Source organism: Palaemon carinicauda, chromosome 25, assembly GCF_036898095.1.
Source record: "Palaemon carinicauda isolate YSFRI2023 chromosome 25, ASM3689809v2, whole genome shotgun sequence".
Lineage (NCBI taxonomy): Eukaryota > Metazoa > Arthropoda > Malacostraca > Decapoda > Palaemonidae > Palaemon > Palaemon carinicauda.
Genome location: NC_090749.1, coordinates 105,000,453 through 105,022,475, shown reverse-complemented (window position 1 = coordinate 105,022,475; position 22,023 = coordinate 105,000,453). Strand labels below are relative to the sequence as shown.

At 41.3% G+C, this 22,023-nt stretch overlaps 2 protein-coding genes across 7 annotated transcripts in view; one reads left to right on the top strand and one right to left on the bottom strand.

Moving 5' to 3' along the window:
* Positions 1-7,938: 7,938 nt before the first annotated feature.
* The window catches only part of LOC137618799 (uncharacterized), a 57,023-nt gene continuing 42,938 nt past the window's right edge, over positions 7,939-22,023 (bottom strand). Inside the window, exons 10-15 of one of the 2 annotated variants that reach the window (XM_068348997.1) lie at positions 21,762-21,887; positions 19,693-19,819; positions 14,435-14,558; positions 12,157-12,344; positions 10,393-10,590; positions 7,939-9,955 (exon numbers count right to left, since the gene is read on the bottom strand). In XM_068348997.1, the coding sequence (XP_068205098.1) occupies positions 9,853-9,955; positions 10,393-10,590; positions 12,157-12,344; positions 14,435-14,558; positions 19,693-19,819; positions 21,762-21,887 (866 nt within the window). In that variant the 3' untranslated portion in view covers positions 7,939-9,852. Of the gene's footprint in view, positions 9,956-10,392; positions 10,591-12,156; positions 12,345-14,434; positions 14,559-19,692; positions 19,820-21,761; positions 21,889-22,023 lie in introns of both variants that reach the window. The other variant, XM_068348999.1, reaches the window with a different exon arrangement.
* LOC137618798 (tigger transposable element-derived protein 1-like) lies at positions 14,469-21,858 on the top strand. Of its 5 annotated transcripts, none has more exons than XR_011039841.1 (6): positions 14,479-14,617; positions 14,899-15,750; positions 16,208-16,292; positions 16,781-17,947; positions 18,161-18,292; positions 21,723-21,858. XR_011039841.1 is itself a non-coding variant. In XM_068348996.1 (5 exons), the coding sequence occupies exons 2-5, from the start codon at positions 15,150-15,152 to the stop codon at positions 18,177-18,179; spliced, it is 1,875 nt and encodes a 624-aa protein (XP_068205097.1). In that variant the 5' UTR covers positions 14,469-14,617; positions 14,899-15,149; the 3' UTR covers positions 18,180-19,527. The 5 variants fall into 5 exon arrangements, 1 of the variants encoding a protein (XP_068205097.1); XR_011039838.1 differs by having other exon boundaries at positions 14,480-14,617; positions 18,158-18,292; XR_011039840.1 differs by having other exon boundaries at positions 14,480-14,617; positions 18,158-18,292; positions 21,715-21,729.

Here is a 22,023-nt window from a genome sequence, read left to right as displayed (position 1 = left end):
AAAAGCAGGATGAGAGAGAGAGAGAGAGAGAGAGAGAGAGAGAGAGAGAGAGAGAGAGAGAGTTCCGGTGTTCATGGCCACGTATGTAATATACGTAAAATAGGAAACAAAAGGATCTATCTGTTCTTACTATTAATATTAATAGCCAAGCTACAACCTTAGTTGGAAAAGCAGGATGCTGTAAGCCCAAGGGTTTCAATGGGGAAAGAATAGCCCAGTGAGGAAAGAAGGAACTAGCAAATAATGAACAAAACACATAAGATGTTTCAAAATCAGTAACTTTAGAATAGATCGATCGTATATAAACTACAAAAGGAAGGTCATTCCACAGTCTGATCGCAGCTGGAATGAAACTACTGGAATACTTCCAGGTAAAAAGCTTGGTGTTTATAAATCATAGTTTATTTTAATTAGTTCGTTTATGGTAGTGGGTAGGCCAGGGCACCAATCACCCGTTGAGCTACTATCGCTAGAGTTGTGGGGTCTTTTGATTGACCAGACAGTACTACTACATTGGATTCTTCTCTCTGGTTACGGTTCATTTTCCCTTTTGCCTACACACACACACCGAATAGTCTGACCTATTCTTTCCACATTCTCCTCTGTCCTCATACACCTAACAACACTTGAGATTACCAAACAATTTTTCTTCACCCAAAGGCAGAAGAGACTCTTTAGCTATGGTAAGCAGCTCTTCTATGAGAACACTCCAAAGTCAAACCATTGTTCTCTAGTCTTGCGTAGTGCCATAGGCTCTGTACCATGGTCTTCCACTGTCTTGGGTTAGAGTTCTCTTGCTTGAGGGTACACTATTCTATCTTATTTCTCTCCCTCTTGTTTTGTTACTTTTTATAGTTTATCTATATTAATGTTGCTACTCTTCTTAAAATATTTAATTTTTCCTCGTTTCCTTTCCTCACTGGGGTATTTTCCCTGTTGGAGCCACTGGGCTTATAGCATCATGCTTTTCCAACTAGGGTTGTAGATTAGCAAATAATAATAATAATAATAATAATAATAATAATAATAATAATAATAATAATAATGACTTTTAGCTATTAACTCTCTCTAATTATTCATTAAAAACAAGGTGGTTTTATTAAGGCATTTAGAATGATTATAATTTACAATAGATTAAATATATCTATATTATTAATAACATTCAAAACATTATCTAATCAAAAGTATTGTTGCTTTAACCAAAATAACATGATGATTATCAAATTATTGAAGATAACAAGAAAAAACAAATCAAGATAACAGTAAAGATAATAAAATCTTTATCTAAAATGGAACTCCAAATTACAAACAGGTTGTGGTGGCCTACAGTATTGGAAAAATCCCTGCGTGGCGTTCCGCTGGACGGGAGTTCGAGTCACGCTCAAGCTAGATGGTTTCTTGTGTCTGTAACCTCACCATCCTTGTGAGCTAAGGATGGAAGGGTTTAGGGGGAGCCTATAGGTCTAGCCATTGCCTGGCCCTCCCTGTTCATAGCTTTAGTCGTTGTTCTCGGTGATCCAGTTCTGGGACAACCTCCCACGCCTCCCTAATCTCAGTCAGTTCAGTTGCAGCTCAGCAACCGTGAAGGAAGGGCCCGTCGGCTCGTCTTTCGACGAGAATTGCAGCGCATCCGAGAGAGCCACCTCTTTATAGAAATAGCCCTGCCTTCTCTGGCTGCCACTGCTCCTGCACAGAATACAGTATTGTAGCCTACTTCCAACAAGAAGAAAAAGGGCGAGTCTTCGAAGGCCCCAACTACAAGTACAAGCCTCGTCTGCCCAGGTCCACCCTGCTTCTAGCCAGGACCTGCCTTCTTTAGACCTACCTGCCAAAAGAACGACGCCTATTAAGGCCCTCATGGCCCCCAGGCAAGTCCTGTCATCGCAGGACCCACCTGCGTCCAGGCTATTCTTTCCCTATTCTTCCAGCCTCAAGTCCTATACCTATCGAGTTCCCTGCTGCCATCATCCAAGTCCTCCCTTCACAGGAACCACCTGCCTCCTACCAAATTCTACCCTCTTTCAACTTAACTGCTTTAAGTCCTATACACCTTCCTCTTCAGCCCCCTCTCCAGTGCTATGGAGACAGAGCAAATCTCTGCCGAGGTCCTACTTGATCGTGAAGGAAGTCGCCACCGAGACTGCAATTGCACGGACTGTCTCACCCAGCGACTAAAAGAAGCAGATGCCACGATCTTCAGTTCTCCTTCGTCGTCCTCACCTGTAAGTGAGAAGAAACCTCAAGATCCTCTGGCAAAATTCAAATTTCTGCCCACCGAAAACACCTCTACGTATGCTGCCCTTGCAAACGAAAATATGACCATCAAGATCTCAATTTGACTAGAAACCGCAATGTTGGTCTTAGCATCACCCCCAAAGGTCCAAGAAAGTGCCATCTTCCTTTGGATGGAATATTCACTGGCGCTCCTCGACTCAGCCAAGAAGCAGAAGGCAGTCATTTCCAGATATCCAGCTTCCATGCCTTTAACCTTCATCACGTTTCTCAGCAACATTGCCGGTGCAGAACGCTGCAAGGACGGACGCTAAGTTCTTGCAAACAAAATCTTGCCACCTTCATCACCCTCATTTCACCTTTGCTTGACTTGGAGCATGGGAACTTTCCCCATCGAGGACTATATATTTGAGCCACTTCGGTGTTACCGCTGCCACCAGTATGGCCACAACCGCGAAGACCGCAGAGTACCCGATAGTTGCGAAGTCTGCAGACAACATTACCCAACTCAACAGTGAATTGATGCCCGCAAGCAAGGCTAGGCGACCAGGCTGAGATGTCTTAACTGCTCCCTCTCCCACCACGCCTGGAATAGGTGTCCATCGCATTTGAAGAGAATAGCTGCAATGCAGGCTACCCCATCAGCTAACCTACCTAAACCACCGTTCAGCCTCGGCAGCTGCCTAAACCTCAATGTCCCAGTCAGAGACCTTGTCGTCAATCCACCTCTGCTCCTGATCCTGGTATCCCAGCCACCACTGCTCCTATTATCCCTAATCCTTCCTTGTCCCAATCCACCCCATCCCTTACTAAGTTGATACCTAGTCCCTTGAAGACCTAATCCCCATCGCTCTTCTCTTCTCTCGAGTCCTATCCCTTTTTAAAGTCCTCAAATTCCTTCACTCGCTTAGACAATTCCGCCCTTTTCCCCAAAAACAAATCCCTCTTTCCCACCACTCCAGAGCAAAGTTCTTATTCTTTTAACTACAGTACTTCTATCTCTTCCCCCTTGTAATCCTTCCATATCCTCTCACAGTCTCTTCTACTCACTAGAACTCGCTGCTATAACACTTTTCCCTACTACTGAAAGTCTTCTCTCCGGTTCTGAAAAGGAGCCGATATTTGCGGCCCCTGGGCCCTGCCTATGGCTTACAGCTGGTAATTTATAAGATGGCTTTGACTCTCTCCCTGGCTTGCCAAGGACTTACTGAAGCCATGGTCTTCAGGCTGAGCATTGGCTACCCTCACGCTCTTTTGACTGAGCGCTTAAATTACTTTTGAGTACCTGTGTGGATGGAATTTGGGTGGATGGATGGAGTGAAGAAAGCTCTGGGTGATAGGAGGATAGATGTGAGAGAGGCAAGAGAGCGTGCTAGAAATAGGAATGAATGGCGAGCGATTGTGACGCAGTTCCGGTAGGCCCTGCTGCTGCCTCCGATGCCTTAGATGACCGTGGAGGCAGCAGCAGTAGGGGTTTGAGCATTATGAAGCTTCATCTGTGGTGGATAATGTGGGAGGGTGGGCTGTGGCACCCTAGCAATACCAGCTGAACTCGGTTGAGTACCTTGTTAGGCTGGAGGAACGTAGAGAGTAGAGGTCCCCTTTTTTGTTTTGTTTCATTTGTTGATGTCGGCTACCCCCCAAAATTGGGGGAAGTGCCTTGGTATATGTATGTATGTATGTACCTTTTACTCCATTACTCAAGTAAATTGATATCAATTGGGGGCTATGACATTTCGTCAAAAAAGCCCCCGTTCAGGGAGAAGCTCCGGCCAATCTACGGAACGGACTCTTGGCGATGGCGCATCCAAAGGCGAACTGTTGGTTTTGATATTCCTATATTTCTAGGGATCTCACCGTCCCTGAGTGTAACCCTTCGCATACCAATGATCTGAGCTCAACTAGTGTAGGAATTGTGGTGGCCAGAATTGTTATCACCCACGGCTGCAGTGGCTTACTGATGGAGGAGATAGTAACAAAATTATCACCTCCTATGTAATATTGACCCTATCCAACATTTTATAATAAAACAATTATAGTTATGATCACTCTAAACTCCCTTTACATTACCGGCCTCTTTAGTTCTATAATGATTACTTAACCCTTTTACCCCCAAAGGACGTACTGGTACGTTTCAGAAAACTCATCCCTTTACCCCCATGGACGTACCGGTACGTCCTTGCAAAAAAATGCTATTTAAATTTTTTTTTGCATATTTTTGATAATTTTTTGAGAAACTTCAGGCATTTTCCAAGAGAATGAGACCAACCTGACCTCTCTATGATAAAAATGAAGGCTGTTAGAGCAATTTAAAAAAAAATATACTGCAAAATGTGCTTGAAAAAAAATAACCCCTGGGGGTTAAGGGTTGGAAATTTCCAAATAGCCTGGGGGTAAAAGGAAAGAATCAATAGTCAAAAATCGTTATAAAAATAAACTTTCAAATGTTCTTATTCCATCCACTGATACATACAGTCGGCCCTCCCCTATCGCGGGTTCTTGCTTCACGGCTTCAGTTTTACGCGTATAAGAACAACACAATACCTATAATAGTGAAAATTCCCTTGACACGCCTGTATCTGTTACCTAACCCTCGGGATAAAGGAGGCTTCACTGTATCTTATAACATTGGTTATAGTAAAAGATGCAGCAACTGTAGTCAATTCTTTTTAGTGAGGCAGATTTACACCGACTCGCAGGGATGCCCCTTTAGCTCGGAAAAGTTTCCTGATCACCGATTGGTTGGTCAAGATAATTCTAATCAATCAGATAGCAGGAAAGGTTTCCGAGCTAAACAGGCACCGCTGCAAGTTTGTGCAAATGCGCCTCATTAAAAAGAAATTGAGTAGAGTTGGTCAACAATATATGCGGCACGGTGAGAAATCACATAGAAGCGAGAATATTACAAACGGAATTATAGTTCTTACTAATATGATTTGAAGTCCCAAATAAAGTATAGTAAAAGGAGGATGTGAAAAATCCAATAGAAAAATATTAACCATGTGAAAATAATGTTGGTAGAGCTTACTGTTTTGGTGCCTTTTCCAAGATTCAGTCTGCAGTATATGACTGTCTCATTATTACACCGCTGTTCAATTTATACAATTTGATTAACTCTTTTACCCCCAAAGGACGTACTGGTACGTTTCACAAAACTCATCCCATTACCCCCATGGACGTACCGGTACGTCCTTGCAAAAAAATGCTATAAATTTTTTTTTTCATATTTTTGATAATTTTTTTGAGAAACTTCAGGCATTTTCCAAGAGAATGAGACCAACCTGACCTCTCTATGATGAAAATTAAGGCTGTTAGAGCAATTCAAAAACAATATACTGCAAAATGTGCTTGAAAAAAAATAACCCCTGGGGGTTAAGGGTTGGAAAGTTCCAAATAGCCTGGGGGTAAAAGGGTTAACTCTTTATTACCTTTAGTTCTGTATTTGCAAGATGAAAATAAAATATCCAAATATATGGTTACACATTTAGTTATAAAACTCTAAGTCATGTTTTCGCTAGTTGAAAAAAAACACTGCGTTTGTGTCCCTGACAGTTCACGGTACAACAGGCTACAAACAATAAAAATATAATCAAAATTTATAGACAGCATTCAAGATGTTACCTGAAAGTATTCTAGTAGTTTTATTCCAGCTGTGACCAGACTGTGGCATGTTCATAATCGGGCAGTTGAATCGGCGGAACTTGGGAAGTTCAAACCTCTGGTAGATACTTTTCTGTATCTAGTTTAACCCTTTTACACCCAAAGGACATACTGGTACGTTTCACAAAAGCCATCCCTTTACCCCCATGGACGTAACGGTACATCCTTGCAAAAAAATGCTATAAAAATTTTTTTTTTTCATATTTTTGATATTTTTTTGAAAAAATTCAGGCATTTTCCAAGAGAATGAGACCATCCTGACCTCTCTATGACAAAAATTAAGGCTGTTAGAGCAATTTTAAAAAAATATATACTGCAAAATGTGCTGGGAAAAAAATAACCCCCCTGGGGGTTAAGGGTTGGAAATTTCCAAATAGCCTGGGGGTAAAAGGGTTAAGATATTCTATATCAATTATTCATTATTTTCATATATAGTTTATTTGCTATTCCCTTTCCTCACTGGGCAGTTTTCCCTGTTGGAGCCTTTGGGTTACAGCATCACCCTTTCCCAATTAGGGTTGTAGCTTGACTAGTAATAATAATATAAATCTATTGTGATAGCCTATTGGAAACATCATTGCCTGGATATCTGTTGGACAGGGGTTCAAGACCTGCTCAAGTCTCTGCAAGCTCACCAACATCGTGAGCTAAGGATGGGGGGCCATTGCGGAAACCTTTAGATCTACTTGCCGAGTCTTCAACGGCAATTGCCTGACCCTCCCTAATCTTACCTTGATGGAAAAGGGCCTGAAGTTCTAATCATATGTATATATGGTCAGTCTCTATCGCATTGTCACACTCCCTTGCTTCCGCCATTCACAAGTGACCTTTAAACATTTACTGTCCAGCATAAAGGCAGTTGTGGGGAATGAAAGTGACGGAGAGACAGAAATTGAATGTGTTTGAGATGAAGTGTCTAAGGAGTATGGCTGGTGTATCTCGAGTAGATAGGGTTAGGAACGAAGTGGTGAGAGTGAGAACGGGTGTAAGAAATGAGTTAGCAGCTAGAGTGGATATGAATGTGTTGAGGTGGTTTGGCCATGTTGAGAAAATGGAAAATGGCTGTCTGCTAAAGAAGGTGATGAATGCAAGAGTTGATGGGAGAAGTACAAGAGGAAGGCCGAGGTTTGGGTGGATGGATGGAGTGAAGGAAGCTCTGGGTGATAGGAGGATAGATGTGAGAGAGGCAAGAGAGCGTGCTAGAAATATGAATGAATGGCGAGCGATTGTGACGCAGTTCCGGTAGGCCCTGCTGCTGCCTCCGATGCCTTAGATGACCGCAGAGGCAGCAGCAGTAGGGGATTCAGCATTATGAAGCTTCATCTGTGGTGGATAATGTGGGAGGGTGGGCTGTGGCACCCCTAGCAGTACCAGCTGAACTCGGTTGAGTCCCTTGTTAGGCTGGGAGGAACGTAGAGAGTAGAGGTCCCCTTTTTGTTTTTGTTTCATTTGTTGATGTCGGCTACCCCCCAAAATTGGGAGAAGTGCCTTGGTATATGTATGTATGTATAAGGGCAAAGCCGTGGTCTCGAGCCACTCTAGGTTAATCGAAACAACATCGTCTTTTATATGGTTTTATTAAGTCAGTCTTTGGTGTCCGTTGGCACGCTTGTAAACAGGGGATAGTCACCTAAGAACTTGAAATTCAACAGTTGATAAATTCAGAGAGAAAAAAAAAAAAAATCATGCACAGATTACACATTATCAACTGCGTACTCTTTGGAACCAAATCTAAAACTTGCGTGGCTAAACTAACTCTAATGGTTCGACTCTGACATATTATGCATAATTCAATTATGCGAGAGGAAAGAGCTATAAGAAAGAGATAACGTTTAGTAGACTAGTAACTGTTACTGTACGGCTTTCCTTCGGATCACGAATCTCGTCCGGATTAGCTGCGACTCAAATGTCGTGGCGACGTACCCGACATAAATTATATTTACACGAGCAGGATTTGTAATTTGTCTATTCATTAATCTTAGGATGTTTACAATAATGTATTAGGTGATTCCTGTTTGATATAAAATGGCTGTTTACTCAGGTGTCGTGAATTTGTGCTGATCTCGGCACAAACTTTCCATGTATTTGTGCTAGTATCGGCACAAATTTTTCGTGAGTTTATCCTGAATTCAGCACAAATTTATTTGTGTATTTGTGCTGATCTCAGCACAAACTTTCCATATATTTGTGCTAGTATCGGCACAAATTTTTCGTGAGTTTCTGCTGAACTCAGCACAAATTTTTTGTGTACTTGTGCATTCAAATATCAGAATAAAAAGTAACGGATAATTCTGAAAGACTTTCCACTGAATGTATTGCAATTTGGTCCTCTGTTCATATACAGTACAATAAACAAACAAAAAAAGGAACATTCTCTATCTACGAACAACTGACGTACTCCTAGGATGAGGCGAGTAAAATCGCCCTATATTATTCTTTCCGTGCCCACACAAGCAGCACATTCTAAGCTTACAGTACTCCTCTTTATATGACTATATATGCATATAGAAATCTCTTTACTATATATATATATGACATCCTACGTTCAACAAGATTAGATAAAATATCATATTCTTTGCATAACATTGCAAAACGAGGAATTTTGTGCTAAAAGGCCCGACTAGACGTCTACGGAAGACGGATCGTCCCCCAGACGCTCCCGACGCTGGGACAGGACAGGGCTGAGATTCCATGAGGGTGTGATTGACTCGTGTTTCACGTCCTGCGAACGCAACCCGACAGGACTCTTGTTGTGTTACCGAAGCGTTTTGTTTGCCCTTCGCTGCCGTTACCTCTCTGGCCCCATAGCAAAACATGACTGGATGAATTGGAATATAGAACAATAAATAAAAAGCTATAGTCTTGCAAACGTACATTGAATGGCTCCCATTCGGAAGCAGCAGTTAAAGCACCAACCTCCTTGCGGAATAAAAGCAGTTTGCTCGAACGTGTCTGAACGTGCCCGCCACTCGGAAAGAAGAGAAAAAATTGCGTTCGGACGAAAGGAGGGAACAAAACGTGAATCATTTTAGAAGAAGGAAAAGTAGGATCCGTACGTTATCACAATGTCAACGGAGGCTAATCTACAGATATACAATAGGATTGTCTTGTGCTCGTCATGCAGACGAAGCTTATGGTTTACGGTATTTATAAATAGGGTAAGCTTCCATAAAGCCTATAAATAAGCTTCCGTGAAGCCCAACTTAATCATAATCTTGAGAAGCTTCATTTAAGGTATCCTTCAATGCCTTGGCATACAGACATACGGAGCGACAATTACAAAAACCAAAAACGCTAAGAATTTACCAATCGGCGAGATGAGCCAATAACGAGTTACTCCTCGTAGACAACCCTATTTCGACTGAACTCCTGGACGGAATGCGGGTATTGAACCTAAGGAAACTTCAGTGAAACAGATCTATGAAACTCAGGTTCGCGCTGAAGTCTCGTTAAAAGTGGAAAGAAATACGCAATGACGAGTAGGAACTTGCGACGAAAAACAAAAGGTCCGTCCGACAATCACACCACAGATTTTTATTTAGCAACATAACTGCCTTTTTTTTTTTTACTTTACAGCTTTTGGGAAAAGCAAAATGATAAATAACTACTGTACTTCTCTACACTCATACCAACGTGCAATTGAAGGATAAACGTATAAGTGAGCCACGATAGACGACTTTCCGGCACAACATAATCTCCTCGCAAATGTAAAAAAAACAGATTATGCTCAACTAAGTATCTTGCATATAATGCAAATATATTCAATACATATCAGGGGGTTACTTAGAAAAAACATATTATAAAATCTCTAGAAAAAATAGATGATAAACTCAGTAATGTTTAGACTAGACAAACATCTTTGCAATGATGCAAAATAAAAAAAAAAATCCTTTCGCGAACAATCTTCATAACAACCGTACGCTCCGAATCCTAACTTCTCCGCGAGCCCGCGTCACCTCCTCAGACGTCTGTCGGGGCGTCCATTCCGCAGATGATGGACTTCATGAAGCCGGCCGCTGCCAGTGCCGCGTAGGGTTGCCAGTCCTTGTTCCGGGTGCCGTCGCTGGAGGGAGAGAAGGGTTAGTTAGCGAAGGATTAACACAAGTTGAATATAAGGTCCTCGACTTACAAACATGCGGAGATATTAACAAAAATCCGACTGAAATCGTAAATCTCGGATGTTGTATCAAAAGTACATAATGTAATACTTTAAATTTAATGCAGTAAGCAAGATGACATTTGCAATATAAAATGGGACTATTTATTGGGAGTTACGTGAAACCTAGTTAAGGTCTAAATTTACTAGAAATCAACTAACAAAACAGCATCTTGGAACCACGAAGTATGTCGGATAGACTGACTTGAAAGTTTCTTTTACAGAGAGCAAATTAAATTCATATAACTGCTCCATTTCCCAAAGTAATAACCTTATTGGCTAATAATTAACTTGACCACGCTACGTACTAATTAATAAAAAGTAAACGGACGCACTTTACGTACTTATAATCACATATGCCCCTAATAAGTATGTAGTGATCTTTCCGATTCCCGTAGACGGACTCCACCACGGCGTCGAACTCCTGGTCGTAGGCGTTCACGGCGAGCTGAGACGCGAAGTCTTGTCTGATCTGGTCGTTTCCGACGACGCATCGCCCGGACGCTATGGGGCCTAGGTGGATTCGGGGCTTATTTGGAACCCTGCGAGGAGGAACAAATTACATATTTGAGTTATTATATTGTAGGAGAAAAGATTGCAATAGTGATTTGTGGAAGCATTTTAAACAAGTTCTGAGTGCAAGAATGTTAGACTACTGTACAAAGCTTTCATGCATAAAGGCCACTCATGAATGGCAGAGGCAGGGGTCAGTGATGTCACCCTATCAAGCAGGACAATGCCCTACAGACTAACCATATATACATATGATCAGTGCCAAAGCCCCCTCTCCACCCAACCTAGGACAATGGAGATCCAGGCAATGGCTGCTGACTACTCAACAGATAGATCTATAAGCTCCCCCAAAGCCTGCATACTTAGCTCACAAGGGTGGCGAGGATGCAGCAACCAGAGGAACTAACAAGTATGAGCGGGACTCGAACCCCAGTCTGGCGATCACCAAGCAAGGACGTTATCAACAGACCGCCACAACCCTATTGCATCTTAACCCTTTTACCCCCAAAGGACGTACTGGTACGTTTCACAAAACCCATCCCTTTACCCCCATGGACGTACCAGTACGTCCTTGCAAAAAAATGCTATAAAAATTTTTTTTTTCATATTTTTGATAATTTTTTGAGAAAATTCAGGAATTTTCCAAGAGAATGAGACCAACCTGACCTCTCTATGACAAAAATTAAGGCTGTTAGAGCAATTTAAAAAAATATACTGCAAAATGTGCTGGGAAAAAAATAACCCCCTGGGGGTTAAGGGTTGGAAATTTCCAAAGAGCCTGGGGGTAAAAGGGTTAAGAAACAATAGGGAAATCTGATTTCTAAACAGCGCTACATAAACCAGCGTAGGTCAAGAGGGGATGCCTGAGAAGAAGGAACTAAAATTATCATTATTATCACTAGCTAAGCTACAACCCTACTCTGAACACTACCCTGTGGAACACCGGATATCACATTCCTATACTCACTATGGTGCCCATCAACAACAACTCTTTGAGATCTATTACTTAAAAAATCAATAATGATGCTAAGAAACGACCCACCCACTCCCAACTGTTTCAGTTTGAAAACAATAGCCTCATGATTAACACGGTCAAAGGCCAATCATACAAACTTTCTGACCACAATCAAGGGATTTCTGTACAGCATTGAAGATTGTAAGAAGGGCATCGCATGCTCCAAGGCCATTATGAAAACCAAATTGCAAACAAGGGAACAGATGATTGCCTTCGGCAAACCTATTTAGATGTTTAGCCAAAAGATGCTCGAAAACTTTAGATAATATGGGGCTATGGAAATCGGGCGGTAATCAGCTGGACTTGGGCTACCACAAAAACATTTACATAGTGGAGTAACATTACCGATTCTCCTACAGGTGCTAAAAGCTTCTCTTCTTGCTAACTTGTGCAAAATATCAGATAACTTTAGAGCTAAGAAATCTGTTGTCTTTATAAAAAAACAAAGGAAAAATACCATTTGCATCTACACCTCTATAAGCATCAAGGTCCATCAAGAGAGCTTTAATTTCACGAGATCAGCTGGACTCGAGCTACCACAAACACATTCCCTCCGTTTGTAATGATAGTAATACCTCACCTGACGTGTTCAGCGCCATCCGGGGCCACAGGGTGGGACACTTCGATGACGTCCGACCCTCCTATGCTCATGTACAGCTTGTCGGTGTCCTCGTTAGGGCGGGAGAAGTCCATCTCCTGCGCTGCGAGCTTTGAGCTTCCTTCTGACATGTAGTCGAGCCATGGGGTGGGCCCGTCTTTCTCCTCACCCTATAGAGAGACATAGTAACGATCAAAACATAATTACGTGTATATAAATGGAGAGAGAGAGAGAGAGAGAGAGAGAGAGAGAGAGAGAGAGAGAGAGAGAGAGAGAGAGAGAGAGAGAGAGAGAGAGAGAGAGAGAGTATGACATGTATAAAATTTTAAAAGTCATATCGTTAAAGAAACACTATCAATGCAGATATCTGGATGTTGAGGAGCCACTGTCCTCGACCTAAATACAATCACACTTTTGAGTTTTGTTAGGATTCAACTTCATGCCCCATAATTTGCTCAATGTACTAATTTTAGTTAGATCTCAATTAAGGGATTCACCATCCCCAGATCTACAATCAGGGGATGGAATTGATGCAAAGAGAGTAGCATCATCTGCACATGCAACAAGCCAATGTTCTTGGCACATTACTCTTCATACTTTACCCCTACATATGTGGTTTGGCCTAGAAAACAAGCTTGTTGCATATGCAGATGATGCTACTCTCCTTGCTTCAATCCCATCTCCTGAATGTAGATCTGGGGTTGGTGAATCCCTTAACCCTTTTACCCCCAGGCTCTTTGGAAATTTCCAATCCTTAACCCCCAAGGGGTTATTTTTTCCCAGCACATTTTACAGTACAGTATATATTTTTTAAATTGCTCTAACAGCCTTAATATTTGTCATAGAGAGGTCAGGTTGGTCTCATTCTCTTGGAAAATGTCTGAATTTTTAAAAAAAAAATATAAAAAATATGAAAAAAAAAATTTTATAGCATTTTTTTGCAAGAACGTACCGGTACGTCCATGGGGGTAAAGAGATGGGTTTTGTGAAACGTACCAGTACGTCCTTTGGGGGTAAAAGGGTTAATAGAGATTTAGCTAAAACTAGTACATGGTGAAAATTATGGGGTATGAAGTTGAATCCTAACAAAACTCAAGGTATGATTTTTATGTAGGTCGAGGACAGTGGCTCTTCAACATCCAGCTCTCTGCATTGATGATTCTTCTTTAACTATATGAAACTCCTTTAAAATTTTAATGTTGTGACTGATCTTTCAATATTTCATATTTCTCATAAATTGATTACAGTACATTCTCTTATTCCCTTTCCTCACTGGGCTATTTTACCCTGTTACTGTATATCAAACTGCTTTGCCAACCAGGATTATAACTTAAGTTATAAATAATAATATTAATATTATTATTACTAGCTAAGCTATCAACCCTAGTTGGAAAAGCAGGATGCTATAAGCCCAAGGGCTCCGACAAGAAAAGTACCCCAGTGGGAAAAGAAAATAAGGAAACAAATAAACTACATGAGAAGAAATTAATACATCTTAAGATTGATAACAATGTTAAAATAGATATATAATATATAAACTATAAAGAGAGACTCATGTCAGCCTGTTCAAAAGGAAAACATTCGGTGCAAGTTTGGACTTCTAAAGTTGCACCGATTCAACTGCCTGATTAGGAAGATCATTCCGTTATCTTATCACGGCTCGAATAAAATTTCTAGAGTGCTGTGTAGTGTTGAGTCTGAAGGTGGAAGGAAGCAAGACTCTTAAAATCAACGGCGCACGAGATGAGTTCCGACTGAAAACCAGCAACAGCTGATCTGGATACGTGAATATCAACAATACCTGTAGCTAACTGATTTACAGATTATTTTTTCCCTTACTTAACCCTTTTACCCACAAAAGGACGTAATGATACGTTTCACAAAACTCATCCCTTTACCCCCATGGACGTACCGGTATGTCCTTGCAAAAAACTGATATTTATATTTTTTTTTTGCATATTTTTGATAATTTTTTGAGAAACTTCAGGCATTTTCCAAGAGAATGAGACCAACCTGACCTCTCTATGACAAAAATTATGGCTGTTAGAGCAATTTGAAAAAAATATACTGCTAAATGTGCTTGAAAAAAAAATAACCCCTGGGGGTTAAGGGTTAGAAAGTTCCAAATAGCCTGGGGGTAAAAGGGTTAAAAAACATCTTTTAATTCAGGTTTTAATACAGTTTTTATCTTATCTGACACTTAATCTTTAATAGCCTTTGTGTTGAAGGTCCTTATCTATCTACCAACATTCAAACTCACTTGTTCCTTCAGTTTTTGAGCGATGTTTTGGAGAACCAGGTCAGGAGGTCCCCAAGATTTCGTCTCGAACTCGTAGGCTCCGCTCTCGAGGACCTTGGCGCCATCGCAGTACATATATATAAATCTGAAAGACAAAACAATTACAGTTGGGAAAAACACACAACGAGAAGAGCCGTTTCATACGTATGTTAAAATGTGATTATTTTCTTTGTTGTAACGAATTATTGTTGATTTATCTAACTGGTTTTGAAAAATTATTACTTAAATCTTTCCATTCGACATTCAGGTTTGTATACACCTGTAAATTTCTAAGCTATTCTTATATCAATGTTCTTTGATAAATGCATAGTATCATTATCTTTGACTAGAACATGAAAATACAAGTGCATACTGTATTATCAACTCCGTATCATAATATAAGTGCATACTGTACTACCAACTCCGTATAATAACTTTTCTTGCAGGCTCATTCTTCGCGATTTTGACTGTTTGCGACACAGAGAACTGTATAACCTATTCAACAGAACATCACATATTCGTGGGTTCGCGAGAAGTACTCTCGTGGCACCACATTTCCAAACATCTCGTGCTCCTCTGTCTCTTCCGTCTCTCGCTGACTCAGCTACACCCGTGCTTCGTGTGTCCTTGTGTGTACATCTTCCCCAGCATCTCAGCGTATTTTATCTGACTTTGGCCTTGCCTTTGTTTCAAGATCATGGCCACCAAGCGACCTGCTCCTACTTCCGAAGGGTCTGCTAAATATCAAAGGAAGCACATGACCCTTGAAGGAAAGGTTAAACTATTGGATAAGTGTAAGGAAGGGATGAAAATCGACGACGTTGCAAGACTTTTCGAGGTGAGTGAGAGTACCGTGAGGAGCATAATCAGGCAGGAGGAGAAGATTCGTGGTGCCGTGGCTGCTGGAGCCCCTAGCACTGCGAAGGCTGTGTCCATGAGCATAAAGGAGATGATGATTAAAAATGCTCCTTTTTCCTGGATCAAGGACCAGAATCGTGAGGGCATCGACGTCGCCAACCTCATGATCCAGATGGTCAATTCTCTATTACCCCATTCCACAGAGGATGTTCCCCAGCCGTCCACCAGCCAAGATGCCGCAACCCTGCAGACGCTTATACAAGCCAGCAATAGTTGTTCCGATGAGTTTAAGCATCGTTTTGGGCTGAAAAACATGATGATTACTGGAGAGTCAGCTTCTGCAGACCACGAGGCAGCGGCACGTTTCCCGGACGAGCTTCAAACGCTCATCGTAGAGAAGGGGTACAAGCCAGAGCAAGTGTGGAATATGGATGAAACCGGTAGATTTATGGACATTTCATATCTAAATTTCTTATGTTCAGTAGTTCACAGTTTACGTAGTTAATTTTGTTAAAATCTTCTTTTATTTTAGCATGAAATTTGCCTTAACGTAGAGACACTTGTCTGCCGTAGATATGTTCAGTAAGGTTGTACGTCTGCCATAGATATGTTCAGTGTGGTTGTATGAATCTATAGTTTTGCCAATATAAAGTAATTTTTGGTACCTTCAGAGCCTGTACGTACTTTACTGTATTTGATTTATTATCTAAATGATTGCATTTTTAGTGTTCATTTACGCAACTTATGTTTAGATCTTGTTTAATTTCCTTAACATAGAGAACGTGTCTGCCGTAGACGCATACAGAACGATAGTACGAAAGTATAGTTTTGTCAATTTGAATTACACGTACATGTACAGTATTTCAATTTAAATAATTTTTTTTTATTTTTTCACAGGTTTGTTTTGGAAGACAATGCCTCAGAAAATTTTCATAGCTAAAGAGGAATGCCGTGCTCCTGGTTTTGCGGCAGGAGAGGACAGGTAGGCTAACGGTGTCATTTTTTCCCCAAGTTTCTCTAATTTAAGTGTACCATAAAAATTAACAATCTTTTTTAACTCAATTATAGTGAATTTAGGTTACTGTACAACAGTACAGTACTTAACCCTTTTACCCCCAGGCTCTTTGGAAATTTCCAACCCTTAACCCCCAAGGGGCTATTTTTCCCCAGCACATTTTGCAGTATATTTTTTTTAAATTGCTCTAACAGCGTTAATTTTTGTCATAGAGAGGTCAGGTTGGTCTCATTCTCTTGGAAAATGCCTGAATTTTCTCAAAAAATTATCAAAAATATGAAAATAAAAATTTTTTATAGCATTTTTTTGCAAGGACGTACCGGTACGTCCATGGGGGTAAAGGGATGAGTTTTGTGAAACGTACCAGTACGTCCTTTGGGGGTAAAAGGGTTAATAATCATGTTTACAGTACAGTACTGTATTCTAATAAATGGGAATCTTTTTATCTTCCCAAGATGTACATTGATTATGTGCGGTAATGCTGCCGGCCATCTTATTAAAGCAGGCTTTATTTGTAAGTCGGAAAGGCCCCGTGCACTTCAGCATCTTAACTTGCATTTGTTGCCTGTCTATTGGATGCATAACAAGAAGGCATGGACAACGAAAGAGCTCTTCCTAAGCTGGTTCCATTACTGCTTCTTGCCAGAGGTGAAGGACTACCTTGAGAGGAAGGGCATGGAGTTTAAGGTACTCCTCATCCTCAAGAACGCTCCCGGACGTCCATCCTCCATCGGGGTGACAGTCCCTAACGTTCAAGTGGTGTTCTTTCCTCCGAACACCACTGCCCTCATTCAGCCAATGAACCAGGGGGTAATAAAGAACTTTAAGGCCCTCTACAGCCGACATGTGATGGCGCGACTCCAAGAAGCCACCGACAACGACCCTGACCTCAACGTGAAGAACTACTGGAAGAAGTACACGATAGCAGATTGTCTGTCTGTTGTCGAGGAATCCTTCCAAGATGTCAAGCCAGAGACAGTAAATGCCTGCTGGAAACATGTGTGGCCAGGGTGTGTTAAGGACTTTGGTAGCTTCAGTCCTGATGAAACCTTCAGACAGACTGTTCAAGAAATCGTGACTTTGGTGAAGGCAGTCGAAGGCTTCGAGGAAGAGGCTGAAGACGACATCTTGGAGTTGCTAGAGGCCCATGACCAGGAGCTGATTGAGGAGGACTTAGCTGAATTTGTCCGTTCGGCGACTGAGGAAGAGCAGGAGGACGATGAACAAGACAAGGAGGAGGAAGGCATCACACTTGAAAAGTTGGAGGAGATGTCCAGGATCTTGGAGGACTTGAAGCAAAGGGCGTACAGCATGGACCCTTCCATGGCGCGGTCCCTGAAATTCACACGTGCGATGGACGATGGTTTCGCCGGCTACAAAAGTATCTTGGACGAGGTGAAGAAGTTGGCAAAGCAGCTTCCCATCACAATGTTTTTCCCACGTCGCGAGAAAGAGCCTCCGTCACCCGCCGAGCCCGACCCCGAGCGTCAACCGTCACCACCTTCTCCTCCAAGGACAGAATCTCCTGCCCCTGAATCCACTCCAGCAATCCTTCCTCCGGAAGCCACGATACTGACGAGTGATGAGGATGGCGTACATGATCCTCCTTCCGTTTCAGAAGGGTAAGATATTTTTCTACGAATATAATTTCCCTTTTTATAAGATTTATATAACAATGGTCACTTTCAATGAAAATTACATTCGTCCAGTACTTGTAATTTAGTATAGTACTGTATGTAGCTTTAAAATTATATTTTCCAATGTATATAGTACATTTCTTACTACTGTATGCATCCCGTACTAATCAATTTTAAATCTCTTCAACTTTACAGCAGTGATGACTCGTCCATTTAGACGTGTCGTGCCGTGCAGTAACGTTCCTTCATCGTTCATTTCATCCAATGTTAACTGCACGGCATATACTTCATCCACGTCACCCACTGTGCCTTTTGGCGGAATATTTTTCAGTAAGTAATGTTAGAGTACCGTATAGAAGTGTTATATTATTGTAAATATACGTATGGTATGAGTAGTAAGTTGGTCAGGGCACCACCCACCCGTTGAGATACTACCGCTAGAGTTATTGGGTCCTTTGACTAGCCAAACAGTACTACATTAGATTCCTCTCTCTGGTTACAACTCATTTTTCCTTTACCTACACATACACAGTATCTTCTTCTTTGTCTGCATCTCTTCCCACTTTTATGTGGGGGCCGATGTTTCTGGCCAGCATTCTCCATCTACCTCTGTCCCACGCTTCCATCACCGGTTAATCCCTTTACACATACACAGAATAGTCTGGCCTATTCTTTCCACATTCTCCTCTGTCCTCACACACCTGAAAACACTGAGAATACTAAACAAATCTTCTTCGCTCAAGGGGTTAACTACTGCAATGTAATTATTCAGTGGCTACTTTCCTCCTAGAAAGGGTAGATGAGAGACTTTTACCTATGGTAATATCTTCTAGGTGAAGTTAAGCTGTATTATGGTGATAGTACTGTATTATACAGTAATATACATTACAGTATCAGTGAGTGTTATATTAGATAGGAACTACAGTGCTTGAATGTTATATGTTATACGACTACTGCAGTGTAACGAACTGTACCGTAGCCTTTCTGTATCCAGGTACACTAACTAAAATGAATTCATTCAGTTACAAAATAGTGTACTTATACAGTACCGAGATAGAAATCAAGTAAAAGCAATATTTAGCAGTGTGTTAATCGACCGCGAGTTGGTAGGAATAGGACTCATTCAACCCCCATGGAAGGAAGTATTCGCGGATTCTCATTCTTCGCGCCCGTCTCTGTTACCTAATCCCTGTAAAGAGAGAGGGCCGACTGTGCTAGAGAGCAATTAACGTACGTAAATCTAAAGATACACGAGGCCAGGCAATGACGTTATCCTACGTACCGTACGATAATCATAATACGTACAGCTTAAAATGATAATAAAAACAAAAGCAGGTACAGAAAGTCCTCAACTTAGAAACTTAATAGGTTCTAAGAAGCTGTTTGTAAGTCTAACATTGTTAAATTTTGGCCTAGGGTAGGGTTCACTTAACTTACAGGCCTACGAATTTTAGCTACAAAAGTCAACAAATATTTCATGTTCCCAATGTCGTCTTGCTTAATGCGTTAGATTATATATTGTTTTATAACAGTACTGTATTTCATTATGAAATTTTGATTCAATTTCATTTATGATTTCAGTTGCATTTCGGTTTGTATCTCCGTACGCTTGGACGTTGAGGACTTTCCGTAAACTCCAATATCGTCTTAACAAGCAGACATAACAGGACGAAAGGAGGCGGCAAAGAAACCATAAGACAAAAAATACTAAAATAAGAGGCCATCAATACCTCTGTCCCTCCTGCGGACTAGCAACGACGACGTCGCCTAATCGGACGTGCTTGTTGTAATCCGTGTAGTGGGGTACCCCTCCCGCCGTGCCGACCAGAAATACGTATTCAACCTTCTGGAACGTTCCTGAAATCATCAAAGGTGTTAGTGAAGGACACTTGTGGGTAATCACCAGTACTACAATTTACTAGGAAAGACATTCATTAGTTAAAATATTGGTTTGAATACTGTACGCGTATAAAACCAGAGTCATCGTTGTGAACAGAATGAGAGATACGGGACACAGATGTCCTTGGCTTCGTCATACACACACGTACATACATATGCATACTCAAGCGTTTGAATAGACACACACATACACAACTACAAATGCAGCCGTTTTTAATAATCTACAGGGAAAAAGCCCCAAAAGTGTCCCTGTAATATAAATGTAAATAGTTTTCTTTTCTTGATATTCCTATCAATATGCACTGCACGGAGAAATCCTCTTTTTCCCCGAGAGCTAAATAAGTCGCTACGAGTTATTTTCAACAAGTCAGATATTATGGTTAACAAACTACAGAAATGTGTTGCCACCTACAAGTACAGAAAGTCTGTACTAATACATACATATACCAAGGCACCTCCCCCAATTTTGGGGGGTAGCCGACATCAACAAATGAAACAAAAACAAAAAAAGGGGACCTCTACTCTCTACGTTCCTCCCAGCCTAACAAGGGACTCAACCGAGTTCAGCTGGTACTGCTAGGGTGCCACAGCCCACCCTCCCCCGTTATCCACCACAGATGAAGCTTCATAACGCTGAATCCCCTACTGCTGCTACCTCCGCGGTCATCTAAGGCACCGGAGGAAGCAGCAGGGCCTACCGGAACTGCGTCACAATCGCTCGCCATTCATTCCTATTTCTAGCACGCTCTCTTGCCTCTCTCACATCTATCCTTCTATCACCTAGAGCTTCCTTCACTATACTAATATTAATAAATAACATGAACTACTGTATACAAATCCATTTTTTATTATATAACTTTCAGGCTGTGGTAGCCAATTGGGAATGTCCTTGCTTGGCAATCCGTTGGATGGGGATTCAAGACCCACTCAAGTTAGATAACTTTGCGTAGTGTCAGCAACCTCGCCATCCTCGCGAGTTAGGAATGGAGGGTGATTTGGGGAGCCTATAGAACTACGTGCCGAGTCATCAGCAGCCATTGTCTGGCCCTCCCTTGTCCTAACTTGATGGAGAGGGGGCTAGGGTGCTGATCATATGTTTATACGGTCAGTCTCTAGGACATTGTCACTGTCTCTAGGAAGTTGTCCTGTCTCTAGGAAGTTGTTCTGATTCTACAGTATTGTCCTGTTATGTCATCATTGTCCCTTGCCCCTGCCATTCATAAGCTATCTAAAAACCCTTTAGAAAAGAGTTGAACATTCCCATACAGTATAGAGAGTTATAAACATTGAGTTATATACATTGTTCATCATTTATTCTTAATATGTTTTATGTTCATTTGAGTTATATACATTGTTCATCATTTATTCTAAATATGTTTTATGTTCATTTCAGATTGACCGTGGTCATTGTTCAATAATAAAGTCATTTGAATAAATGGACCAAGCTCTTATTTATGACCACGGTCAATCTTAGTTAATTTGGCCCTTTTACATCCAGTAAATTGCACAAAGTGCATCGGGCAGCTTATGAGATGTTTATTTTCTAGATATGAAAGTATCATCCGTGGACAGTTCTTCGGTCACACACATTATGATGAATTTGAAGTTTTCCACGATGGCGACAGGCCTATAGGTGTAGCTTATGTTGCTCCTAGCCAGACTCCATGGTATGACCTCAACCCAGCCTACAGAATTTACACCATTGATGGGGAGCGACCGGATCCCAGGACAGTTATTCGTGATCAAGTCTATCACCAGCAGTAACAGAGCCTCAAATGAACATAAAACATATTAAGAATAAATGATGAACAATGTATATAACTCAATGTTTATAACCCTCTACAGTACTATAGTTTTACAGTATCCCGGCAAGATTCAACGCAGCACCGCAGTTACCAACCTAACAGCCTAGTCGTCGTATTTCCGGCAGCTATGGAGGCCGATCGGTCGTGGCCGACGGTGGGCAGCTTCGTGCAGACGACCCTGTGAGCGCCGATGTTGCCCAGCGTGTAGATGTTGCTCTCGCCTGAAATTAAATGTGGATTTTAGTTTCCTTCTATGACATTAAACATATTTGATCCTAGTATTTACAGTGAGCGATTTTCCAAAAGGGGACAGTATGGGAAATTTAAAAGTAAAAACGTACAAATACATTGAATAAA

Excerpts from the sequence above, each read along its gene's own strand:
- LOC137618798 (XM_068348996.1), top strand. The coding sequence starts at position 15,150 with ATGGCCACCAAGCGACCTGCTCCTACTTCCGAAGGGTCTGCTAAATAT. Across the intron at positions 15,751-16,207 it reads GTGGAATATGGATGAAACCG|GTTTGTTTTGGAAGACAATG; the intron begins GTAGATTTATGG and ends ATTTTTTCACAG. Across the intron at positions 17,948-18,157 it reads CCTCCTTCCGTTTCAGAAGG|CAGTGATGACTCGTCCATTT; the intron begins GTAAGATATTTT and ends TCAACTTTACAG.